The following is a 27,458-nucleotide window of genomic DNA, read 5'->3' on the forward strand; positions in this document are numbered from 1 at the left end:
AACAGGTTAATTCTGTAAAACTTGTAGGAACCTAATTGCCTTTGAGAGCTCTACCCCTTTACCTGAAGAAACTGAATGCAGTGGCAGAAGGAGCATTTCCCCTGCTTACAAAATCAGGCTAAGGTTCTTATTGACTTATTCCTTTTTTATACCGTATGGAAATGTTTCACTGTCTCACTGTGGGAAATTTAGGGCTAGAAATGTTCACAGGGAGGTGCGTGCTTTATGTACTCAGCCCAGGGAGGTGGTGGAGTCACCATCCCTGGAGGTCTTTAAAAGCCGTTTAGATGTAGAGCTTAGGGATATGGTTTAGTGGGGACTGTTAGTGTTAGGTCAGAGGTTGGACTTGGTGATCTCGAGGTCTCTTCCAACCTAGAAATTCTGTGATTCTGTGATTTTGTGATTTTGTTATCGTCTGAAACAGCTATTGCAAGCGCTGTGGCTGCTGCAGGAAGTGCTCAGCGAGAGGCCACACACACAGCCACAGACATCGCAAGAAATATTTTATTCTGCCTATGAACACTGCGAGGCTCCGGCAGGGAACGGCGGCGAGGACGCCCCCAGCCCTCCCTGACGGGGCGCGGCCGCCATCTTGCGGCGAGAGGGAGAGAGCGCGCGCGGGGGGGGGGGGGAGGGAGGGGGCGTGGCCAAGGGCGGGAGGGGGCGTGGCCAGGAGCGGGGCGGAAGGCGAGGGGCGAGGCCGCGGCTGGCGGCGAATCACGGCCGGGGCGAGCGCGGCGCGGTGACGTCACAATGGCTATGGTGGCTGCGCAGTGACACGTCTCCTTGCGGCGGGAGGAGAGGGAGAGAGAGCGAGAGGAGAGAGCGGCGGGGAGCGCGCGCGCGCACGCGGCGCGTGCCCGGCGCCGTCGGCGGGAGCGCGCGCGGCGCGGCGCGTGCCCGGCGCTGCCCCCCCCCCCTCCCCTCAGCGTCGAGGCGGTTGAGGGCGAGGCCGGGCCGGGCCTGGTGGCGGCGGCGGCGGCGGCGTCGTCGCTGCTGCCGCCGTCGTCGTCGTCGTCGTCGTTATGGCGGGGCAGCAGTTCCAGTACGACGACAGCGGCAACACCTTCTTCTACTTCCTCACCAGCTTCGTGGGGCTCATCGTCATCCCCGCCACCTACTACCTGTGGCCCCGCGACCAGCACGCCGGTGAGGGGCTGAGGGGATGGGGTGGGGGGGGGCTCTGTGAGGCGTTAACCCCGCTGCTGGGCTCTGAGGGGGGGGTGGGCCCTGTATCCCGCTCTCCTGGTTGTTTTTATTTATTTGTTTATTTATTTTTTCCACCGTTGTGTTTTAAAAGGCTCCCGCAGCTCGGTTCGGGCGGCTTTGAGGCACAAAGGGAGGGCTCAACAAAGAGATCCCCTTCCATTGCTTCCTAAAAAGGGGTGTGTAGGGAAAATGAACCCCAAAGTAATGTGGTTTGGGTGCTGGCTCGTTGCTTGTGCCTGGGGTCCTGCCCCCCTGCTTGGGCACCTGTAGGGGAGCCAGCCCTGTCTGTGGGGAAACAAGGCTTCCTTGCCTTGATTTGTGCTGAAAACCAGCTGCTGCCAGATGCTGGAGGCATTCTGTGGCCTTTCAGTTGCTCCTGAGGAGCAGGAGATCAAAGGTCTGCTTCTGGATCTGCTCCCCCATATGCAACGTTTCTGTTTAATTATCGTCCTGGTGAAGGGCAGGAGGCAATGGGACGGAAAACCATCTCTCTTTGGTGATGGTGTGCTCGCTCCATGGTTCTTAGCAGCTGCTGCTGCTGGGGAGAGCTGCTTGGACGTAGCGGAGGTGCTGCACAGAGTGGCACGGCCAGCAGTGACACTACTGCTGGCTCCTCTGCTTCAGGGGACAGGCAGCAGCACCGGCATCCATAGAAATGTTTCCAGGCACATGAACTCTCCTAGCATTGTGTTTGATCCCCATATATAAGGTTATCCCTACAAAATCCCAGAAAATGGGAACATAAACTTGGAATATGGCTTTGCACCCAATTTCTAGCTAAGTCTGCTGTTAAATCTGACTTGTTTTCTCCCCTCTGGCCAGTGTTGTCTTGCATGTGCATGGAGAGCCGACCGCACATCCTCCTGCAGTTAGCCCTGGCTCCTTGCGAAGCTGTAGCGGAACTCTCTGAAAACACAAGATAAATTTCTTGTTGGTACAGAAATGAGTCAACTAAGTGAAAATCACCAGCCGTGGTAACGAGTGGAAATGAAGGAATGATTTCTGCCTCGTAATTGTCTTAATGGGCTTTAAGATGTGAGCACGGTCCAATTTTTAGCGTATGGCTTCATCCTGTGCCTACGCTCTCCTGCAACAGTTGCGTTTTGTTCCGCGTGGCTCTTTCTGCACAGAAAGTTGGTGTTGTGCAAGATCCCGTCCGGGGCTCCTGGGGCCCTCTCCTGCTTTGTTGGGTTGGACTTGGTGCGTGTGTACAGCTCGCGTGCCAGATTCCCAGCAAAATCCCCTGAAAAGGCTTCGCACAGCTCTGTGTGTGTTCAGCCACACCTGTTGCAGCACTGGAAGGGGATAGCAGGAATAAATTAAAAGCTTATGGTGGTGCAAAATGTTGGTTGTTTAGCTGTGATTTCTTGTTTCCAGAATAACACACACAACCAAAACGTGTAATTTGGAAGCGAAGAGATCCCACCGGGGTGAGCTTTGAAGGAAATCACACAGCTGGCCTCCTCACTTCCAGACCTTTTTGCAAAAAAACGCGCCTTAAACACAATGTAGGTTTCTTTTGGGGGTAAAAACTAGGTAAGATGTGCTTCATCTGCTGATGGGCGTTTGATTTGTGGGAGCAAACCAGAGCTAGGGAGAAGTAAGAGTGAAACATTTGTGGTGTGGAGGTCAAGCCTTCAGTGCCCGCTGTTTCATCCCACAGATGTGCTGCCGTGGATTGCTGATGAGTGATTCCCAGCTGGCTCCAGGTGATGGTTAGCAGCACAAGGCTGGGAACTGCTGATATCCCCCAGCATCTTCATGTTTGCTCAGTGCTGTGGTTTTGTAGTAAATGCTGACAGAGTAAATGAAAGGGAGGGGGGGAGAAAAATCAAATGCTTTTTTGCCCTAGTGAAGGCTGGAAGGTAGGAGTATATCATCTCTATTGCCTCATCGCGTAGAGAAAACTCAAAATGTGTTACCTAATCACAAATTTACAGTAGGACAGTGGGTTTTGGCAAGCTGTTAAGATTCTGATCTTTGTTCTTTTTGGAGTAAACTTCTGAAATGTCATTTCGGTGCTCTTCTCTTGAAGAAGTGCGTGACTTCTTGTGTCTCTCACAGACCGAGTAGAACTTGACGTGCTTTGATTTCATAGTTTTCTGTGCCTGTTTTATCAAGGCACTGCAAGAGTCCGTCTGAAGTGTTGCTGCAGCCTGCAGTCGGGATCAATATTTCTTTTTTTTTTTTTTTTTTTTTTTTGAGGGGGAGAAGGGGAGGGTTGTTGCTGTCCTTTGGCCGGCACAGAATGCACAACCCCATAACTTCATTACCTCGGCTTTGATAAACCAAACAAGCAGGTAATTGACTTTGTAAAGCATATTTGTCCCGATGACTTTATCTTCCCGGTGTTCATTGTGAAGCTAATCAGGCTGCTGTAAAAGGTTAATTGTTTGGCTTTGCAGCTTGGGCTCTAGTTTCCTAACGGCAGGGTAACTTCAGGGGAGCGCTGCTCTGACAGCAGACAACTTGTACTTCTCCCAGTGTGCCAAGCAGAGCACCTGACCGCTGTGCTGGAAGAAACTCCATTGAGCTGAAGCTGATTTTTGACTTTTTCCCCCCCCTTGCTTTACTTTTTATGAGTATTGGCTTCTGGCTGGGTTGGTTCATGGATGTCTGTGCTGGCACGGGGTGGGGATGGTGCAGCTAAAAGCCTGGGCGGGCACCACGGATGATTTTTGGGGATGGTGCTGGCTGGCTTCAGGAGACAGCAGCACTGCTGTGATGTTTAGCATTGACTCATATCTTTAAAACAAATACATGTGTATGTTTGAAAACACCCAGCTCGTGCTTTTTGTGGATTACCTCTGTTTTGGGTAAATATTGGTATAGCTTTAGCATAATTACTGTGAGTAAAACTGTTGCAAGGACTGTTCTTGACTTGGAACCAAATCTGCTGTTGCTAAAAAGTTATTCTGGTCCAAATTCACTTCTTAACTGAGGAGATATTTTCTGAGATGAGCGTTTTAAAGTTGTTTTTCAAAAGTTTCATCTTGAGGGCTGAAGAAATGATGTTTATTCAGAGCAGTTAGGGATGGATCAGTGCCTTCCAGAGCATCTGCGTGTTGCTGGAATTGCTTTGAATTGGTTTAATTGTAAGGTGGCGTGGATCTAGCAGCAGCAGCAGCCAGGAAGGAAATGGAGAGCGAGAGGTGAGTGAATGTAGTCGGATAATGCGTCAGTTGTTGCACAATGCCGACGTGTTTGCTGAACTTGGTGTGCTGCTTGGCTTACACCTGCGCTGCTGAATCGAGGCAGGCAATTACGAAACCCTGCTGAAACAGGTAGGGGTCAGTTGCGATGCATTTTGTGGTTCCTAAACGACACGTACCTGGGAAGGCTCGTCATTCTGTTCAATTTTTGAGCTGAGTTAGGTATGCATTAAAGAAATTATCCTGCTGTAGAGCACCGGTTATTCACAAAGTGTTACAAAGCTGCTGGGAAGAATAAAGGTCCCTATCCCGAGCCTCTAAGTAAAGGACAAAGTAAAGAGAGAGAGATCTTTGTAGGCAGTACTTGGTACAAGTGTTCAAAGCCTTGAGTGAAAGTCCTGATAAAGTCCTCCCATGCAGGCTTACTGTGTGTGGAACTTATCTGCATGCCTTTCCACTGTGCTGCTTATTCCCAGGTATGTTTTTGATATGTTTTTATTTTATTTTTAGCCTCAAGGCTCTCTTCAGAGGTCTGTGTTAATGCCCTATTCTAAGATGGAAGTAGAGGAGCGGAGGAAGGCTGCAGTTCCTTGTCTCTTTAAGGACAAACAGTGAGTCTGCAACTTGGGTTTGTCTCGAGCCCACGTACGGAATGCAGGCAGCGTTCCTTCTGTTTGATTTGTAACAGGGTAATGAGCACTTGCACCTAGCAGCAGCTGTGGGAGGGGATCTCAGCCCTCCCTGATACTGCTGCTTCTGTTCCAGGGTAGCGCTCCATGCTGCTCCTGATCTTCCAGAAAGATAAAATAAAAACAAAGTTGGTTGGAGCGGGATGGCTGTGACCCCCATCCCAGCTCACAGCTCCCTGAAATCTCATTAACCTTCCCTCGGAAGGATTTCTTAGTCAGTGAAACTCAGTTACATGTTTAAGAACGGTTATTACATACAAATTGATTTTTTTTTTTTCCAGTATTGAGGGATTGAGTGCGCTGTGGTTAACTTTAAACTATTTTCAAGTTCAGAAAAATACAGCTTATTAAGTGACTGTTACGAGGGAGAATAGAGCGTGATGGTGACAATTAATGTTTTGTTAATTTTTACTGTGCCACAGTTTGGAAGCAGGAGTGTTTTTTCAGAAACATTGGATGAAAGGGCAAGCATCATGAGATGGCGTTGGTAATGCCTGGCAAAATACATTTTAAAACAAAGCTTTTGGACAGAGTTATCTGAACTGCTGTTTTATTTGGAGGAAAAAAATAAAAGGCCTGTCTTTTCATAGAAGTTTTTTGAATTACTGTAATTTTATTGTGAGCATTGTGACCTCCTAGCAGTAAAATAAAATTAATAACCCTGTGTTGGAAATTAGTTGAGTCGCTTCAAGACTGTCCAGAGCACTTAATTGTAACAAACTTTTTGTTGCAAGATGAAGCTATTACAAGAGCTTTATCTCTCATGTGTATGTGAAAATAAAGCTGTTTCTATTTTTTTTAATTAAACCCATGGAATGCAAGCCTATGGAAACAGTGTGGTAAAAGTGACATTACGTACCTTGCTGTTCGTGTTCTGTTTTCAGCAGGGATGTATTGCCTGCTCACGTAGACCCTACTGAGCTACAGGGATGTACAGGCGATGTGTGGGAGAACTCGGGTTAGTGCCATTCACCCTGATGGATTCAAGGTTAACGTATGATGGTTTAGTTACAGCTTCGTGAGCAGTTAAAGCACTCTTGTAGCAGGGACAGGAGCTTGAGAGAGGAATGAGATAGAAGACGCCGAGTGGGGTCATCACAGACTGCAAGGTGAGGGGTTAGGGCTGCTGGTGGTGGTGGTTCTTTCAAGTCACGCTGGTGAAGAAGGTGCAGTTCTGCTTAGATTTGAACAAGCATAGACCAGGGCTGCCTTGTCCTGTGTTCCTGCTGCCTTCTGCTGAGGGAGCTCAGCTGGAAGCCATCTCACACGCGTGTGCTTCCATCCAAAAACAAGGGAGGCCGTGCTGGTTGGACCATATCAGGATTAGATGGTGCCTGAAGCAGGACCCTTCATTTCCTTCCTCAGCAGAAAGATTTCTGCCCGCACCGTTTTTTAAATGATCATACGATTTAGAAGATTGAAGAAGTGCTTTCAGATTTTCACCTTTACTTAACATTTCCCTTGTACAGAAAATTACTTCTAGGAATTGTAAATAGAAATATGTTGGTGATGACGCATTTCAGACTCAAAAGGTGCCTTTATCTTGGTCGGCTGGTTCAACTATTTGAAAATAGCATAGCTGCTCACAACAATAAAGTGTGAATAGTGCCTAGAGAATATGCAGGGGTTTTATTCTCACTTGTTTAGTTCTTGTGCATCCTTACAGAAGTTGTTACAGATGTGGATGCATCCCTGTTCTGTTACCTTGGATGTCTCCCAAGGGTACCAGGACCCTGATGCTGGCTGAAGGTGTGACTGACCAGGTATGCCACTGGTTCAGAGGCTTCTTGGCTGATGGCCCTCCTCAGTGTAGTTCAGCTGGATTTTTGAGTCTGAGAGACCAAAGAGAGCAGAGAATGAAGGAGAGGCTGAAAGGGAGTGAAAGGTAACCAAGTTGTCTCTTTTTTTTTTTTTTTTCCACTTAGTGAATTCACTTAGTGAATTGCAGAGTTGAATTAGCGAAGTGTAGAAATAGTTAATGTTGCTCCTTACTTAACTTCTCCAGCTTTCTAACATCTGCTGTATTTCTCCTGATAACTAATCACAAGTTTCTTTTTTTTTTTTTTTCACAGGGATAAGTATATTCATGTCCAATTATGAATTCCAGTTGTTTTTATGATTACAGTTTTTTCCGCTAAACTACTGTACAAATTGTAAAGGGAAACAGTTCTAAGGATCTCTACCGCAGTCTTGTTCGTGTTGCTTCCATCGTGCTTTTTGTAGTACTGAAACTGATGTATCACTTACAGCTGAGGACCTCTAATTATTTTTTGTGAGCTATATTATCTCAACTTTTATGGTCTTTTTCAAAAAGCTATTACCATATCAGTGTTTAAAAAAAAAAAAAAATGGCTGAAGGGTATTTTTAAACATCTTTTTTATTGTTTCTCTCACTAATGGAAAAAAAAAACCTTTTTTTTGTCCTCTGCAGGAGCATTGTGACTTCTGCAATGGCTTGCCAAAAAGTTCAAATATCAATAGAAACAAAAGAGCAGATATACTGGGTCAGGTCTGATGTCATCCTGACACGATATGGCAAATGAGTATATGCCTTAATGATAAGACAAGCATAGATTGTGCTGCTTTTGCATATTTTTCCAGTTGCCAGTGGCTTTCAGTTCAGTGACTTCTTCAACATAGCATCCTATGGCAAGGAGTTCACCAGCTCTGCTAACCGTAACGCATAATCACCTTTGTTTTATATGTTTCTGATTTTTTTTTTTTATTTTTTTATTTTTTCCTCCTTGGTTGTTGAGCTGGAGGAGGCAGTAAACATTGTCATATCTGTCCTGTCACTTAGGTATTTTACAACCTTCTGTTACCTCTCTTTGCACTTCTCTCTCTCTTCCAGGGTAAAGATTTGTGGCTTGTATTTTGGATGTAAATCTTATCGTAGTTTCGATGGCGTTTGTTGACCTTAATTGAATGTTTCCTAGATGTCCCTCTCTGGTAGGCGGGGGCCAGGACTGTGTATCATACTTAAGGTTGTATATACCCTAAGCTTACGTGGTAAAATAATAATATTTCCTTTGTTTACTCATAACTCAACATTTGCTTTGCTTTTTATCAATAATAAGTGTTCAGCTGACATTGTCATAGAACTGTTTCTCACAATAACAAGATCTCAATCCTGAGACATAGTGGTCAGCTTTCATATACATATGAAACTAGGATAGTCCCTAGTGCTCTTTTTCATGTCCTGAATTTCTCGAGTCATTTTGTTGTCCACTTGATATTCACAGGTTTTCAGGATGCCCTTGCTACCCAGAAGGGCTTAGTATCATTCAGAAACTTTATTTTACTTCTCATTCCATTACTCAAGTTGCTTATTAGTAAAAACTTTGGTATCACACTTCAAACACTGACTCCTACAGACTGCTTGGTGATTTTTTTTCCACTGTGAGATCTGTCTGTTCCCTCCGCCTTCTAGCCACGTACTTAGTTTTGCAATATTTAAGTGGCTTTTCTAAAAGATTTGTAAAAGGAACTTTTCAAAAACTTTTTGGAAACCATAAACTGTATTGCTAGGATCTCCTTTCATCTGTTTACTTTCTTTAGAGGGCTCAGGTTTGTAAAGCTCAATTTCCCTTTACGAAAGTCTCACTGATTATCCGTGGCTGTATGGTACTTATCTGTCCTTTATTATAGGTTATTGGAGGTATGCTTTGGAATAAAACTGAATACAGGTGTTTTAGTGGTTGGTGGTGTCCTGAATGACCTGCCTGCATCTGTTCTGGAATGGCTGTGTTCTGTTTTCCTCAGAGGTCCCCCACATCAATTTGATAAAGTAAAACTAATAATTCAGGAGTGTTGGGCTCCAAGACTTTCACGTCCTATTGATTTCATCTAAAATTAACTGTGATTTGTGTGGGTGTCATTCTGTATTAAAATGGCTAGGTTTTGACTTTTCTCAGCCTCCTGTTGCAGGCTTGCTGATACAGCTCTAGATATGGCCCCACTGTAAGCTTGATAATTTAAGTGATGTAGATTAAGAGGTTAGTATAGTTAGTCATACTAGTTCTGTAAGCACAATTGAGAAGGTTCAGCTACCTTTTGTCCCGTTTACCCTTAGTCTCATTGCTGCCAAACATGCTCTGGAAGTTGGGCTTGCTACTGAGGACTTGGACAGGCCTTTGTTGGTTGTGAACTGCCTGGAGTTTTAAAGGTTAAGAACAAGATGTTACTCAAAGCCTTCTGGTATTTTGATTACTTCTATGAATATTTACTGGACAGAAGCAATCTCTTTGGAAAACAAGTAGGATTAGATTATTCAGCTGTAAACATTTCAGTGAAGAGGCTGACATGGACGTGACGTCTTTATGGATCAACTTGGGGTAACGAGGGCAATTCTCACAATAATAGGTGTTAAAATTAGAGCATCTATTTAGTTCATTGAATTTTTTTGCTTATGTTACCAGTTCAAAGTCTTTTATCAGTGTTTTATTATGTGACTTACCTCCTTGAAACATGACATCCAGTTTAAAAAAAATCTTAAAAATTTTAAAAATCTAATATTCATCACCTGTTATTTGAGAATCGGTTCTGTAATGTAACAAAGTAAATTTGTTCAGAGGTCCCCAGTTCAAGACTTCAGTAAATGAGTTGTCTGTAATGTTGTTTAATTTTCCTGATTGCATAAACTCTTAAGACGTCAGCCTTTGCATAAGTGCATGCATACATAGCTTGCATTAAGGGCTGGTGAAAGGAAACAGTAACCTCTTAGTACACAATTTAGAGGATGGAAAATTATCAAGCAGCAAACTCAGAAGCTCTCAGAGCAGTGTTTATGCCCAGCCCTGTTACTCTCCAGATTTACTGGAACAGGTCTAATTCCTTGAAGCTCCATATGCTCGGTTCATAACCTTAACTCAAGACTTGTATGCTACGTGCATTACATGTATCTCTGTGAAGGGTGCAAACTTCTGACGTAGGGATAGGGAGGGGACAACATGCTGAAAATAGTGAAAATTTTGTGAAAATGTCTTTGAAGTGGTCATGGCACTTTGTAGGCTGCTAAAACTGTCACTCTGTGCTCCTTATTGAAAGGAGCCTTTTCTTGTGCAACCAAGCAGTGTGCTCCTTCAGGTAAATTCTTGGTATCTGGAGTGCAGGATGGTTTTATGGATCTGGTCATGTTGCTTTTTTTCTTGAGTGTCTGCTGGAGCTGTATTTTAAACTTCTTGCCTCTGCTTTTCTGACTAGCCTGAAGGTATAAAGGGCATAGGAGGCTTGGACTTCCTTCTGTTCTTCCTGCTGATTGAGGTAGAATGATGGGAAACCTTCTGTTCTGTCTGCTTATAAGCTTTTTGATAGTTTTTGGTTGTCCTAAAAATTGTCAATTCTCGAAGTTATTTGCTCTGCATACAAAATAAGACTATTGGCATTAGTACGTGTGGTATTTTTCCCTAAAACTAAGCTGTGTTCGTTGCAGCTGAGGCAAGTTTCTGATGGTTAAAACTTCTGTTGTTTACAATTCCAGATGTGTGTTCATCCCTCTCTTCCAGATCTGCACATCTCTAACAAATGTGTAACCTTGTCTGATTCCCCAAGAGGACGTAGAAGAAGATGAGAAAAATCTCCCTGAAGTATTCTTTAAGCTCGCTTGTTGGAGCCCACAGAACCTTAGACAAAAAGGTTGGGCCTAAAAAAGTGTAATTTGTCGAGCTTGCCTACAGATAAAATGGAGCCTCCTGTATTTTCAAAAGCAAGTAAATAAAACTTTTCAAGCACTTTAAATAGTGGAACAGTGAAGACCACTTCTGCTCCTTCTGTCCTCTTTTGAAGGGAGTAAGATGGGAATTACTTGTGAAGGCTGAGGGGAGGGGAGCATGTGTGCCAGAAAGGAAGGCTTTTGGGTATGGGTGAGCATCAAAAATGTGCAACTAAGTCGAGCATGGCCGAGTTTTTGGCCACCAATGATATGGAAGCTGTGGAAACTGAATCCAGCCCATGGGCGGCTTCATTCTGTGTCTGGGTGCCCAGTGCTCCTCGCCCTGCCTCTGATGGGTGAGTGGGATAGGTGCTGGGACTGACACGAGACCTTTCATTTTCCCCTGTCAGAGTGATCAAACATGGGGACAGGTAACAGTGCCTTGATACATGGGTTATTGTTGGTGAGATGAGTTCAAAAGCTCATGGATGCATTACGCCTTTGCTTTTCAAAGCTCTCTAATACCTTTTTTAGGAGAAATGCACTGTTGTTAGGGATTTTACCCATCAAATGAGAAGTCACTTTGAGCAGAGGAAACTCATTTTTCCCCACTTGTCTCCCTGTAATCCCATCTCAAAGGGCAGTGTATGAAGGGCTCTTAGGCTTCAATGGCGAGCTGTGATCTGGAGTGAGAAGAAGCAGAACTTTTGTCTGCTTTTCAGACCCTGAACCTCTTTCCCTGACAGAGCAAGGATTCCAGAGCTGAGATCCAAATGTGGTACAATTCCTATTGTATGCTGCTCAGGGTAAAGCTTTGCAAGGAATTTATTTATTGGGTAAAAATAAAGGGTATTCCTGCATGCTCGGGGTCTGCAGGGGCACATGCCAGTTCTGTGGCAAGGCAAATCCACTTGTGTGAAAGAGGGATCCTTGGAAGAGGAAGGCAAAACAAAAAAAGGACCTGATTTATCCACAGCTTGCTCATTAGGAATACATTGCTGCTTTTGTTAGGCACAGTAATTATCTGTTATTCAGGCTCTAGCTAGGCTTTCTGTTTTATTTTTCCTTGTGCAACCAATTTCTTCCCAACAAGACTTGGTGCAATCTCACAGGTTATCCCTAAATAAATAGGAAGTCTTTTTTTCCTGTGTACAGCACACATCTTTCCTACTTAGGGTGATGTTTCACCAGGAGCTTTCTGCCTAAACCAGGACGGATGCTGTCTATTTTCTCTTCCTCCTCCCAAGGTTTTGAATTCCACAAGTTAATGTGTTAATGATGAATTATGACAGAGGGGAGTGCCTGGGGGTAGTTCCAAATAATGTGAATAGCCTGGACTTTGGCTTCAAATTAAGCAAGTTCTGGTTCTTGTTACGTTCCAGACAGATACCTATAAACAAGCACTCATCTTTCTAATGCCCTGGTACCTTGTGGGGTTGTTAATCAACTGAGACCATTGCAATATGCCAAGATTGGGAAGGAATTCATGATGTAGTTTTGCTCTGATGGAGTTTAATCAATCGTAGTTAGATTTGATCCAGAGTTGTTCCTATCTGTGTGTACAATGCAATCACTGCTTGGCACCGCATCTTAATTCTGTGTTCATCTGAAGGGGTCCCCTGCACGGCGTTGCTTTCCCAGAGCATCATTGCCATGGCTCCGTGTCTGACCTGGGTGTTGTGTTTACAGATCCAGAGGGCTTAATTTTTGCTCCTACTGCTCGCCTCGTTTTTCTTTTCCTTGATGCTGTTCTCAAGCTGTTCACAAAACAGCACTCCTGCAGCTGTGACTGGAAAGCTGTTCCCAAACCTCAGCTCTCAGGTTGCTGCAAAACACCTTTAGTTTCTAGCCTCATTTTCTCTGTGGTCAGTTTTTATTTGACCCAGTGCCAGCTCTAATTTACCTCTTATAACTTTTTCCTTTTTTTTCTTTTCGCTTCCGATTTGTCTTGTCTTCCCCCGTGGGCCTTTTGGAAGCTTTTTGGCACGGTAAGGCGAAGGGTGTTGGCTGTGGTTGCAGGGAGGATGCAGACAGGGAAGAAAGGAGAGGATCAGCTGGCACTCGTCAGGGCTGGCCAGCAGGCAGATGTGGGAACTGGGGCACTGTGTCACAGCACGCCACAGATCTTTAAAGACAGGGCAGAGCATCTTGTTAAAAGCCTCCTAGCAGAAACACTGGGAGTCATATCCTGTGAGGCTTTGCTTTATGGGATTAAGGAAAGCAAGCTCTCTTAGTCACCCCTAGGTCCCCTCCACGTTCTCTTAGCCACTTTCTGTTTCTCCCAGGGCACTGCTAATCCATTTTCACGTTATTTCTAGGGATTTCTCCGAGCAACACAGTCAGTTTAGGGCAGCTACCGAGCAGCAGCGCCCCTCAGCTGTGCTGCAGAAATGCCTGTGGGGTCGTGCTGTGGGTTGGGTTGGGAAGCTGATCTCATCTGATCGGCTTGAATCGAGCAGTTGGCTTCATCTGGCTTCAGCCCAGCAAAAGCTCACAGGTAATGTTTGAAGTGAGAGGCTTGTAGCAGCACGTCCTGCTTTAGGAGGCTGATACTCGATTTGTTCAAGCATCGTAGGTGACTTTAATAAAAACAGTGCTGTGGCTCATAGCTGGCACTGCCTGTTTGAAATCCCCAGGTTATTTTCCTGCCTGTTTCTGTAGCAGGGCTCTGTAGTCCCCATTACTGAACTGAATTGTCTGGCCAGTCTTTAATGCAGTCAGCTTTTATGATACACCAGATCTATGTGCTGGCAGCATCCCTTAGCTTTGCATTTAAAAGAAAAAAGTTTAATTTTTAGAAACAATACACTCATGTCTGGTTGTGGCAAATTTAGTTCTGAACAGTAGAGGTCTCTCACAATTTTTTTCTTAAAAAGAAAAGTAAAATCTGAAGACAAATTACTGAATTAGTTTGCATTCTTCCCTTAGGGAGCCGGTGTTGCATTTTGACCTTGTTTTCATTGCCTTCTGAATCGTCACAGTTCCTTACACAACAGGGAGGTGAAACTGGGTGGGCAGTTGCTGAGCCAAATACTCACCGTATCTTTTTCTGTTTAGAGATCTCACATTTAATGCCTATTTTAAGTATGTGACCAGTCCTTGCAGATCAGGAGAACTTCAAAGTATCCGTGCAGTTTACCAATTACACAAAAAATATGAGACAAGCTTGGAAGCTTATTTTGAAGCCCTACAAGACTCGGATCAGAGACAGGGGATTGAATTATCCTCTCTTGTCTCTGTCTCAGGGATGATCGGACAACTAAATTAATCTTCAGAAGGAATCCCGTAAAGCTGTTTAGCATCATATTGAGTTTCTGGGAAGACAGGCTCTGTAGAATTAAGGAGTTCAGAAGTTGATAACATTTGTGTGGTTCAGCATCGCCGTGTGCTGCTTTGACTTTCTTTGTCTGCTTTACTCATTTGTAGCTGATCAGGTGTTGTCCATGTTCACGCTCTCTTTCTGCCAAATCAGCCAGAGTTTAAAACATTATCCTGTGCTCACATCTGATCCAGCTTTAGTTTGAATTTGTGGTTGATCTGATGGTATTGGTGTTTGTGATGGTGTTCCTCTGGCCTCAGACAGTTTGGTGGCTGCACGTTAAAGTTTCTAGATAATTCATTTGGATTGTGTGCTTACAGATGCTCGTAGATTGCTGTGCTGTCGCTGTTACTGTGATAGATTACTGTAATCACACACAGACAAACTCAGAATAAGTAAACAGAAGTGGTCGTTGTCTTCCACCGTAACCTTTTAGAAATTTGCCAAAAGAGAATGTTTCCATGTATCATAACCACTGTCTTAGCTAAGATGAGGCCATCGCTTTGTTAAAAGTAGAGTTCAGATTTAAGGCTGACTTAGGATGGTGGCTTTCATACCAATTTTTTCTTGGTGTGAAAGACTACTTTGACCAAGGCTAGCCTGGTCTTGCTGAACGCAGAAATACACCTAAAGTTCTGTCAATGGGAATTGCTTCCATGCCTTGTCACGGTGCTGACAATGTATATGTCAATATAAATGCAAAATTGTTTCCAGCTCCATTCTCTCCTGAAAGGAAATGTAAGGAAATCTTCTTGGCTGGTTTGTTTATAACGGATACAGTCTTACTCAGCTACGTGGTTTACACAGAAGTATTAATTTTTCCCCCCTTTTCCCCCTCAGTAGGAAAAACCTAAATGAAGGCAACTTATAAAAGGCAAGCATTGCAAAGAGGAGGAAAAGGAATTGTAATTAGAATTGAGCAAATAGCTGTTGATCTAGCCTTACTCTTTAGTTGCATAAAAAGTTTTGCACTATTTTTTTGTACGCAGTAGTTGGTGCAGTGAAATGGGAGGCTTGCTGGAGTTGACTGTGAAATGGCAGGTGGCATCAGCAAGCAAAGATGGGATTCACAAATGTTGGTTGCTTCATGGCAATGGGAAAATCATAATGGTTTCCTTTTAGGTAGTAAAGAATATTTTGTACTGACTTGTTACTTGTCCTGTGTGGAGCCAGGAGTCGGAGTCAGTGATCCTTGTGGGTTCCTTCCAACTCAGGATATTCTGTTTTCTAGTTGGCTTTTTGTCAGAGTGATTAATCACAATCCTTCTCATTATTTTTTGCAGAGCAAATTCGGTTAAAGAATATAAGAAATGTATATGGAAGATGCTTGTGGTATCGCTTGCGACTGTTAAAACCACAGCAAAACATAATTCCCACTGTAAAGTAAGTATATTTCACTTGCATGACTTCCGTTAAAACAATTCCTACATCCTACTTTTATAAAGCTATTTTTCTTAATCAAAGCAGCTGGAATTATTTGCACTGTAGTTTTTGTCATAGAAGAGACATTTGCAATTTACTATATTTGAATAATACCTAATAATTTTTATCTAGTAGGGCTTGAAATCAAAATGAATGCTTTATCCTTTATAAAAATGTGTTAAATGAAACCAGTGAACCTCAGCACTAATAAATATGTAAACAATGCATGCATTTGTTCAAAAAATGCTCTTCCCTCACAGAAATTAGTGGTGCTAGTGATATCTTTCGGTTTAGATATTTGATGTGTAAATATGTATATTCAAATATACAGTAGTAATAATTCGTATATTCAAAGCTGAAGAAAAAAGCTGAAAAAAAAGTTGGAAGTCAGGTCAGCTGCCTTATCTGTGCCAAAGGTGGAGTTATAAGTGAAATAGTCATACCTGCTTTAAAGTGCTTTAATATTTCTTGCTGTTTGAATATTGTCTTGTAGACTGATCTTTATAGAGTTATACTAGACTTAATGCATTTGTACATGTTAAAAGTTCTTTCTTCCAAACAGGAAAATAATCCTCCTTGCTGGATGGGCATTATTTTTGTTTCTTGCATACAAGGTTTCCAAAACAGACCGAGAGTATCAAGAATATAACCCGTATGAGGTTCTACATTTGGATCCTGTAAGTAACAGCATCTTTCAGTAGTGTATGCTACTGCATATTTTGTGTCCAGATGTCAAATTTAAGGCTTATTTTTTTAAGTAAAAGTTAACTCCAGTGAATGCATCTAATGGTTTTGTTCTTTTTTTTTTGGCATCTGAAAATTGCTGCTGTTCGTTGTGAAGTCCATCATTAGATGTTCTGTGTATATCTATACTGATGTATGACTTTTGCGTCTAACACATTCAACGTTCAAATGACTTCCTTAATGCAATGAGGTGGATTTTTCAATAATTTCAAGGCTTACTTTGCTGTTACTTTTCTCCCTTTTTACAGTAAGAAAGATTCTGCTGTGTATGCCCGGTAGAAAACCCTCTCCATAGCCATTTTCAGGGGTGCTGCCGCATAAGCGGTATAAACAAAATGCTGATTACTTTGTTATATAGTGATATTTCTCTTGTAAAGGGAAGAGTTTGGTGAAGGGTATTGGTGATGTGCATTTCGGAGTAGTAAAGGTTACCTTGAGTCTCTGTGAGTAGAGCATTGAAAACCATAAATTCTATGTAGTAATACAAATCAATTAGTTTATTGAACTGAAAAAATATAGCATTGCTATAGAAAGCAGATGTGCAATGCTTTCTTTATACTGAAGGTCTGATTAAAAATGCATGTAAGAAGTGATAAGTCTGGAGGAGACAGACCTACTGGGCATGTATTAAACTCCTTGTCTTAACTGCAGTACCTCAAGCAAATTCTCCAGTGACTGTAATTATTTCCTACTCTTTTGAGTATCAACAGAGTCATCTTTTTAGTTCTGAAGCCTGACACATTACACTCTACAGCCTAAGGAACCGCACTCCGAATACAGCTCAGAACTAGAATAAGGAAGAACTTTGAATGTACCCCTGTTTTGATTACACTTGACGTGTATTGTTAGCGTGGGAGAGCTTAATATGAATACGAACGTTTACAAATACAGCTCTTGCAAGTAATGACGTGGCTTGTCAGCATCAGGATAGGCATCGCTGGTGCTGCTTTCCGTGCTAAGAAAGCTGTTGTAGCAGATGCGTAGACCTCAGCCTGTTTCTTGCTAGGCAGGTAGAACAAGGATTGTCTGTCAAGTGCAGAGGCAAGTTATTTAAATTCAGCCTCTGCTCGGTTCTTCTGTGAATTGACTGATTGCTGACTTACCTTTTCTACTGACACACGGGAGCAAGATAAATTTTTGCTATTGAATAGTATCTGTTGGAACTGCACAGTTTAACTGTTCGTATATCTGGGTTAACTTTGGTTAAACAAATCAGGCTAGGGAGAAGGTCACTAGTGGATTTTCTTTTGTTGTCTTTAGAAAATTCCTATGACCCAGAGGGAGAAAAGTGCGTAGGTACTGAATTCTAACTTGATGTTTATTAAGGAAAGTTTGTCAGCATGCTCAGGACACATGCAAATTAGCCAGATTGTATTGAAGAAAACAATACGGGAATGCTCAGAGAACTGGTGCATAGCAGGAGCGTAAGGACAAGTTGAATTAAAACTAGAGATGTTCCATGGTGGCTGAAGATAAATAGTTGAAGTAGGGGTAGTAGAATCTAAGATTCCAGAGAATGATAGTGTTTGGTACTTGTGCTGTCAGAGGATGTCTGTTATATTCCCCTAAAAAACTTCTGCACTGAGCTTAGGTGAAAGTTTGGAGCGGCTGCCAGCCCTGTTGATGAATGATACACCTGCTGAAGTGTTGTTAAGTCGTGGAAATGTTGTTGCCACTAAAGAAAGGGCAGGAAAAAGAAAAAAAAATTTTTTCCAGAAAAATAATGAAAGGGTTGTAGATGCAAGCATTTGGAAGTTTTGATGAACAGTAATTCGTTTTCTTTGCATTCACAGCAAGGCCAAGGTTATTTTTTAATCTTGTATTAGCATACAATGAGGCTTTTCCTCTAAAAGTGAACCACAACATGAACAAAGTCCAGTTAATGCACCTGTACCTTGTTTTATATATCATATCAACACAATAGCTCTTTTTGGAGCACATCACTTACAATTCACAGATATATAGGGCACTGGGATGATATTACTGGTTTATTGAACAAAAGCCCTTTCAGCCACTTTGTAGGTGGGATCTGAGGCAGAAAGATGAAGCACAATACTAATTATAATTTTAAATTCCTCAAAGAAGGCAGTCAGGGCCTTAAACTTTAACGTAAGCAGGTAATGTAGAAAAGCTCTGTGTTCCAGGCAGGGAGCTGATTGACATGAACTATTCCAGGCTGTTAAGCATTTATATAGGTAAGGTCTAGTCTCTGTAGCCTAGCATTAGAAAATGAAAAGTAAGCAATTAACGATACATGGGAAGTTTATCCTCAGTTTATCTGGCATCACATGCTAGCCTCTGGTAGAGGAAGAAAAACACAGGGTTTATTTATTTTTATGTGCAGGATTCATGTGAGCCATGGAAACCCACCTCTTCCTTCCCAGTGAACTGATCTTTTTTGCACTTTCTAGCTTCTGTTGCTCCTCTGTCATTCTTTGTATGGTCTTGAGATGGCTGTTATTACCAGCTCTAATTTATTGTGGATTAAATTCATCCCGGGTGTTAAATAAAGCAGGCATGCTGTTAAAATATAGTGCTGGAAAATGATAGATACTTTGCATAAAAAGAGATAAAGTAACACAGTAAACTAAGCCTTAGGGTAGGTTGATTTCTGGCTTAAATGTATTAAACTGTATCATTATTTTAAAGTAACTTCTTGTGTGTTTTTTATATACTTAATGCCAGCCTGTTAGACCACCAAGTGTTGAAAAGCCCTGTGGGTAATGGCTCTGTGAAACTTAGCAGATAACTTAGTAGAAAAAACTTTGCACTTAACATTAGTCAAGGAAATCCACAAAATTTTAATGAAGTTCACAGTCCAGCCTGAAAATTGGTGCACATGGGTGTGGGCTGGTGGCATTTAACGACGTGCTGTAGTAGAATAAGGATTGGTCTTTTTCTCAAGTAATGTATTCTGTTTATTCAAGAACTTTGAAATTATTTATGAATAGAATGATTCTGGTCAAAGGCATTCTGAAGTGGCAAGGCAATCCGCTGTTCCTAGTGACTGGCAGACTTGTTTCTGCCTAAAAGCTGCAACTGAAACTTCATGCTTGATCTATGAACTGTTTGCCTAAATAGAGGACTATTGCAAATGAGAGTTCTTTGTGTTCTTCATTGTGTTTGGGAAAAGATGAGATTTGTCAAACTGGTGAGAAAACCTTATTTTGGACAAACAAGAAATCCAGAAGAAAATAATAGCCAATTATCTGAATGTCTCTTTGTTAGACGGTAGTTTCTAACTTGGTTTAAAAGTAAATGGTTACAAAAATGCTGTTAGAAAAATGCTACAATCATGTTTCCACGAGATGCATTATGTAGTTTCTTCATCATATGAAGAACATCGTTCATATTAGAACGTGAATCTTTAAACATGAACAGCTTGGAAAAATATTGCATAATGTGCTTTGGTATACGAATTATAGAAGGATGGATTTGATTTAAGGTATTGATAACACAAACCTCTTTCTTTTAAGGGAGCAAGTATATCAGAAATTAAGAAGCAGTACCGTGCACTGTCATTAAAATACCATCCAGATAAAGGAGGAGATGAAGTTATGTTCATGAGGATTGCTAAGGCTTATGCAGCGTAAGTTCCCCTTTTGCCTTTGAAAAAATTGATATCTTGGGGGGTTAAACCTGTAAGGTAATAACTGGACTGATCTAAGCGGCCAGAGAAAGTGTGTTTTGATACGTAATAAATAAATCAACATGTGACTCAGTTCAGTGAATGCCTGTTGTGTGTACAAGTTAGGAGGGATAATATAATTGTTAGCAGCTGTCAGAATACTGTAAGGTGTTAGTTCTTTGTGTTTAACTTGCACGTCAGCTGGGAAAAGTGCTCCCAGTGTGACACATACTAAGTCTTGAAAAAGATGAAAAAGATTAAAAAGATGAAAAAGAACAAGATATGTTACAGTGTTTAAGCAACAAACCTTGGTATGGCCATTCTGAGGCATCACCTAGAGAATAAATGTACTAATTCTAATCCTGTTCCCATCTGGCAGCAGAGGTATTTTTTCTGGTTCGGATTCAGTTTTCTGTTAGCTTGTAAACTTGATTTTTTGACTCAGTGACCATTTCATGTTATCTGTGTACTTCTTAAAAGAAGATTCAAGGATTCAGCTTTTCCTCCACTGTACTGTTTTCAGTCATACCTTTGTTTGTAGCTTGTTTTTTTTCGATCTGAGTGGAGGCATGTAATACTAGATTCTGGCATAAAATAAATCCCCTTTTGCTCACTTAATCATGTACAACTTTATATTCTTCTCTACTCTAAATAATCATCCAAGGATCTAGCAAATTGTAGCATTCTGCTTTAAAGTCAGTTGCCTATGTGGTTGACCTTACTGATTGAGTGTATTGTTTAAGATGATTGATGTTGAGATGATTTGAGTTTGATATTGAGATGCGAAGGAAAGCCAACGCCGTGCTCACTTTGAGCAGTTTTGAAATTATTTTCTGCTTACAAATAACTGCATTATTGAAATGCTTCTGTATAGAGTATTGCTTTATAAACTCATGAAAAATCTCACCACTATTTTGCAAACTAGCAATCAAATGTTAGGTGAGTACAGTCTCATCCTTAATATACTTGTGCAACAGCTACGGCAGAGGCAAATCTTAGAGAATGACAGTGTAGTTCCTTAGCTGTGCTGTCTGGAAAGAATATAAAACTACATATTCAGTAAGTCTGTTTGTTAACAAGCGTGAGACTTGGAGGAGACTTCTGACTGACTCTCCAGATGTCTTCTGTATGTGTGGTGTTTTGTGGTGTCGGGTGTCCTAAAGCAGAAAGTTCCTACTTCCTTGTAGTAGTAGGGATTCTTTTTAGGAGATTGCCTGTTGCCAACAAAATACTATGGAACAGGTATAGAAACTAAGATTTTAGGAGGTAGTATCTTATTTTTTCTCTCAGATACGGAACCAAGTAGTTCTAAATGAAAAAAACAAAAAAATCCCCACAAATGTACTATCAAATGTAAAGTCTAGAGTAACAGAACATAAGCTTCTAGAGAGAAATTCTGACTTATCAGTTCATCTTGTATGTTTACCTTCTTCCACCCAAAAGATAGTATCTTCAGCCTTCATTGTCTTTCAGAGTTTGCTGTACTGTAACCTGGTGTTGAAAGGTGCTTTTTGGTGACGGATTGAGCAGTCAGTCTCACAAAAGGGAGATGTGATTGTCTGATTCCTTGCAAGAGTGCATCCTTTTTGTTTCTAATTTCTTTTGCTGTCAGATTGAGAAAAGGGATTTTCCTGTGTATCATGAAGGAATACAACAGAATTGTTTTTACAAGATTTTATGTAAATAAGTTTTTTTAGTCTCTGAAAGATAGTATAGATGCCACATTTTAAAGCTTCTGTATGTAAATTATTTTGACAAAATTCCTTTATTTCTGTATTAACTTAATATTTCTTTTTGAAATTAGCTTAACTGATGAAGAATCACGGAAAAATTGGGAAGAATTTGGTAATCCAGATGGACCACAAGGTAATAATTATGAATAACAGAAAGAAGTTCTGTATTTTCTGTGCATTAAGATATATCATGTTTGGCCATTTGAGAAGCTCTCAGATCTTATTTTATGTAGAATATTTTTTCTTTGATTTGAAGATATATCTCATAATTCTTTGCTTGTAAAACTGACTGTGGTGTGTGGATGAGGGAAATGGAAAGTCAGGAAGGAGCTAGCTTTTAAATTTATATATTTTTTTAAATGTGGACCTCCACAGATCTCCGGTTGTTGGTGCTGTGTAGTTTGAGGGACTAAGCTGAGCTATGTATCTACATGGAATGAGTTAAGGCTAGCTTGGAAGTCATAAATGGACTTTAACTTGAATTGACCTGAAGCTGGGACTTCAAAACAAGGTTTGGCCAAAAGCAGATGAGAGTTTGAAGATCAGAAGATCATTGCATGGTTTGCTCAGAGAGCTTTCACAAATGTGAGGGACTCTGGATTTCTGAAGGGCAAAGTGAAGTGATTTTGTAGGGCGGTAGTTCATATAGTTGACTTGCAAGCCTTCTGCTCTTCTGAAACCTTTACCGTCTGTGGTGGAATGAGAGTTCTCTGCTTTTTTAGATCTTGCTTTGTTGCTTGATCTGAATGGTTGGAAGAAGCCTGAATGAAGTTCTCCTTCTCCCATTCTCTGCTCTGTAACCTTGTTCCAGAGGAGCATGAGGAGCCTTCTCATTTAGTGAAATTAATCTTTTCATTTAGGCACCTGTAATGTAAAGGCCTGTATCCAGGCCATGCGCTGTAGTTTTTAGTTCTGTGTAGCCCAAGAATGGTGACAGGCTCTCTTACAGGTATGTTCTGGGATGGGATGAAGCACATCTTACATGCTTAAAATGAGATGAGGTACATCCCACCCTCTGTGCCCAGCACAGGGGAACAAAAGCAAGCAATATTCATTCCTTATCCAACTGAATCAGCATGGAGGTTAGAGGCAAGCAAACAAGATTTCTTCATCTTGCTCCTTTACCAAGTAAAATATTAAACGTGCAAAAGAGTATTTAACAGCATGTAAATGGACCTGAAGAATAAAAATATATGCTTTTAGGAATGTCAGGCAGTTTTGGTAAACTTTTTCCTCTTGGTATTTGCTAGTGCTTCATCCTGATGAGCATAGATAAGGGCAAAGAGCTTCTTCAATGCAAAGAGAGAGCTTTGTATTGAGCTACTTCTGTGGAATAGTTTGGAACTACAGTCCTAAAGATCAAAAGCATTATGAGAAACCACCAATAAAAGACACATTACAATTTTAATACATTCTTCTAAAAATCCATGATGATTACAGGTAGAGAAATGTCTCCAGGCTCTCTTCTCCAACGAGAGCATTTCCTGTACCATAATGCAGTAAATTCACTTTGATGTTCTGTTGACCTATTAAGCTTGAGGTCAGATGTCTAACTTGAATTTTGACAAATAGCTTCTAATTTAAGAACTCCATAGAGGTTATGTTAGACTTGTGCATAACAACTGGTTGTCTGAATTGATGACTGTCAGAACCTGTTGGAAAAAGTACCCATTATTTCTAAGTACATAGGCAATCGTAGTCCTAACTTTAAGCTAATGCTCTTTATTGGTCCTTACTAGTACAGAGGAAAGGACTTCAATTTTTTATATAGTAGATGGTGGACTTTAAAGTTTTATAGGTCCTGCTTCAAAGGTTTGTTGTGTTGTTTTCGTTTTTTTTTTTGGTTTCTTTTTTTTTTTGTTTAGAACCTCTAGTATTGCATGTCTGAAGGCAATCTATTTAATATTATTCTTTATTCAGTTCTGTGTACTGTAGCTGTTGGGGAATCATGGCTTGTATTTTCTCCAGCCAAACTCCTGATTTTACAAGTGTTGCATTCACTTTCTTACCAGTCACACAGGAATGTGAACCAATGGAGGGTTTTGTTTTTACAATGTACAGCTCAAAACACTTTCCTAAAGTTAAAAATAAATAAAACTTTCACTGTAGAATTCATTTGCTTCGTTTTCTTGCAATTCATGTGTTTACTGATCTATGTAAATTTAAACTGCTGAAAGCTCTGTAAGGCAAAGCTCATAAATCTTTCCACCTGTGAAGTCTTCTCTCCTTTTTGATTATATTAATAAATCTTGCATGTCTGTTTCACTGCAGTCTGTTGAGCTAAAAACTTAGGTATTTCAGATGTTGCGTTTAAGTCTTGTCATTTCATTGCATACTTGAGTGTGTTTCTAGTTTGTTTTTTTTGATTAACTAAATTTGTTAGAATTTTACTGATTGGAGCGCTATACATGAGGTGTGGTGTTTTTTTTTTTTTTTTGTTAGACTTAATGTGACTTTGAGAAAAACTGCTTAATATTTTACAGCAAATTTCTTTTCTCTCATCCTACAGCTACAAGCTTTGGTATAGCTTTGCCAGCTTGGATTGTGGATCAGAAGAATTCGATTTGGGTGAGTCATCTCACTTAGGTTGAGATTTTAAGATGAACATTTAAGTCTTCACCTTAAAACATGTGCCTGTGCTTAATACTTCATGTTTAAGTCAAAGCACATGGTTAATAATACTGCTGCTCTGGTCCAAGTGCATCTCTGAAGCAAGCTCCAGGAGTCAAAAGTATCAGAGTATCTTTCTACTTTTGAAGGCTATATTTATGTGCTTGGAAGCACTTCACTGTAGTGATAATGAAGTGGTACTGTGCTGCTGCTGTGAAGCATGTGTTTGCTGTAGCAAGGAAGCATATAGAACTGTTTGTTTGCTGGATATATGCAGTTCCATGTGGTTTGCTAGAGATGCTGTAATCACACGGTGCCTAAATAAATATTATTTGCATTACATTTTCTGTGAGGTGCTTAGTCTACCTGCTTGCTTCTTGTGCAGTAATCTCTGTCCACTGAATCACAATTAGCTGCCAACTCTTCAATAATTATAGAAACCCACCCAAGACGATGCATGGATGATCTAAAAGATCTTGCACTGAGCAAATACGCTTTATTTAAACTCTATTCAGCTGATTGTATTGCTTGTAAGTTCTTCAGAAATAATGGCAAGTACTGTGCAATAAGCTTGTATTAATTTGGAGTAGATCTGTGGTAATACTGCTTGATCATATTTTAGAAGAAAATATTAAACAAGAGCAGTACTGAGTAACTGAAGTATCTAATGCAGTATGTTTCATAATTTTTTCCAGGTTTTGTTTGTATACGGATTAGCATTTATGGTTATTCTTCCAGTTGTGGTGGTAAGTATTATCTGATTAGTATTCTACCCTCTGTAAACAAGCTGTAAACAAAGCTTTCTCAGACTTTAAATGAATTGCTCATTCTTCCCTTTCATGGAGAGGGAGAGGTTTTTTTTTTTTTTTTAAACGTGGATGTTCTCTTTTCTTATGGAAAAAGTGTAGTTGCATTACACTTTCCAAAAAACACAGTGCTGGGTTAGAGAGGGGGCTGTTAGGAAAATACTAAATAGCACAAGAGTTAGAGGTTCAATCAGGTAACCTGTCTTACCCCTTCTGTCATGTGTCACATGAAGATTAATGCCCTGTGATGAACTTGAGAGTATATTCAGTAGTGTTACTGTAGTTGTTCAGTAGTGTTACTGTAGAGCCAAGACAGATGTCTTTAACTGTGGGTACTAGAACAATTGCTGCTTGTGGAATAAGTTGTTTTGTTTAGTTTCTCTTGATTGTCTTTTGTTTCCATAATTTTATTTTTTATTGATCTTCTATACACAATGAAATGTCTGCTCTTGAGATTTTTGTGTGAGGAATCAATTGCAAGACGAGTGATATTTCAGGGCTCCAATTTGCCCTCCGGTACTGCTTTTGAACAATGTCCCTTATCCAGTGATTGTGTATAGTTGGGGGTATGGCTTGAAGACAGACTCAGAAAATTGATTCTCATAAACCTTCATGCTCTTGGGAAAAGGACTTTCATTTGAGAAAGCCTCCTGGGATCTCGACAACTGCTTATGTCTCTGTGTACTGAGAGCCAGCCAGGCATTATCACTTGTCTTAGAGAGCCTCTCTGTCTAACTGAAGACCTTGCATAACAAATTCCTGGTGCATGGATTTCAACAACGAGTTGAGTAACAAGTCTAAAATTCAGAGTTAGACCTACACTTCCTTCTTTCTCTTTGTGTTTCAGTTGGCGCGTGTTTTTTTTTGTACACGTGTACTTTTAGTGATTTATATCAAGCTTATCATAGCTCAAGTGAAAGTAAACATCCTCTATCAGATGCAGACTTAGGCATTGAAACTTGTCATTGTAAATTTCTTTTATAGTCAGTGAAGAGGAATAGTTATTTGTTATGGAGCAAGTTATTGTATCATTTAATTCTAAGCTAGGCGTATGAGATAATTCATACCTTTGATGGATCTGTTTCTTTTCTATTAAACAATAAAGAAGCCTAAGTTAACTACAGTGTAGTCATCCAGTATCTGAGGTAGACATCTAAAATTAAGTAAGTCTAGTTCCATCCTTTGAATCCGGATGGAGAAAAGGGAAATACTGACACACAGTTCTTTGTAGGCTTTCATTAACCTAAATAATGTTCTGTATATGTACATGAGGCAAGAGAAACTATCTGTATCTGCAAAAGTAGGTAGGGCAGCCTCTTCCATGTAGATTTGGTCTGGCTGTAGTATTGCATTTCTTCCTTTTCCAGTACCTATACTTAGACTTTTTGTCAAACAGAGAGATATGGGATTATAATACACATTTTTCCACAGAAGAACTTAAATAATAATAAAAGAGTTCTGTATTCTTCTGTGCCAGGTTCATCTATTTATGGAAGAATCAAACCTAATTTAAAACAAACTAATTCTTTTTGTGGGGAGCCAGTCCTAGAACATTTTCCAAATAATTAAGTAAATTGCATAGTTCTTGCTGTGCTAGCAGAATTTACACTATTGCCTATTAAATTAATAATAGTATCCATTGCTTGTTACTTCAGTGCCTGCTGCATTTCGCTCGTGATAAACTTTGTAATAGATGGTGATTTATCTTGAATGTTTTTCCTAAGCTAGTGAGCTTGGTTTGCAAGGGCGATTTAGTGAGCAGACTGCAGTTTAAGAAAGGTGGCATGATAGGTTATAAAATTATAGAGTACAATCACTGTACAGTGAGTTCCATAATTTGAAGTCTCGGTTGTAATGCTAATGAGGGAGTTGTTGGAGTGTTTCTGAAGGTTTGGAAGAATTCTTCAGTCAGCATGAAGGAATAAGGCTTAATTCTGAAAATTTCCAGCAAGGACACTGGGTCACCTTCAGATTCCTCTAGTGGAAGATACACCTGCCCACGGCAAGGAAACTGGAACTAAATGGTCTTTAAAGGTCCCTTCCAGCTCGAACTGTTCTATGATTCTAAATTTTCTCAAAAACATTTTCTAATTAGGTGACTTAAGGCAAATTTGGGGTAGGGGGGTGGAAAACACAACCCATGTAGTTAAAGAAATCTCGTTTTGGTCTTGGCTTGGACTTGGTCAGCCTAAACTGAGTTACATTTGGATGGTGTGTTGGATGGTAAAGAATTGCCAATTTCTTTGTAAGGGGTAACTCCAGTGGATTCACTGTTTAGTGGATTCACTAAAACAACACCATAAATAAACAAAACAGGGTCTGCATGCATGCAAGCTTGTGCTGGGAAAGGGTAGATTCTTAAGGCAAAAAGTCATCTCAGTTTTTAGCATCACGTTCTCTCAGATGAATATATTGATGTGTGTTTACGATTACTTTTGGCAAAGATATTTTTGTTGTTCTTTCTGAAATTCATTTGACTTCTACATAAGGAAAGTC

At 40.8% G+C, this 27,458-nt stretch overlaps 1 protein-coding gene across 1 annotated transcript in view; it reads left to right on the top strand.

Moving 5' to 3' along the window:
* The first annotated feature begins 748 nt into the window (after window positions 1-748).
* SEC63 (SEC63 homolog, protein translocation regulator) overlaps window positions 749-27,458 on the top strand; it is a 53,723-nt gene continuing 27,013 nt past the window's right edge. Inside the window, exons 1-7 of the mRNA XM_068677769.1 lie at window positions 749-1,149; window positions 15,303-15,402; window positions 16,004-16,118; window positions 19,662-19,774; window positions 21,618-21,679; window positions 24,056-24,114; window positions 24,852-24,902. Coding sequence (XP_068533870.1) covers window positions 1,026-1,149; window positions 15,303-15,402; window positions 16,004-16,118; window positions 19,662-19,774; window positions 21,618-21,679; window positions 24,056-24,114; window positions 24,852-24,902 — 624 coding nt within the window. The 5' untranslated portion in view covers window positions 749-1,025. The remainder of the gene's footprint in view (window positions 1,150-15,302; window positions 15,403-16,003; window positions 16,119-19,661; window positions 19,775-21,617; window positions 21,680-24,055; window positions 24,115-24,851; window positions 24,903-27,458) is intronic.

This window comes from Anas acuta, chromosome 3 (assembly GCF_963932015.1).
Source record: "Anas acuta chromosome 3, bAnaAcu1.1, whole genome shotgun sequence".
NCBI classification, from domain to species: domain Eukaryota; kingdom Metazoa; phylum Chordata; class Aves; order Anseriformes; family Anatidae; genus Anas; species Anas acuta.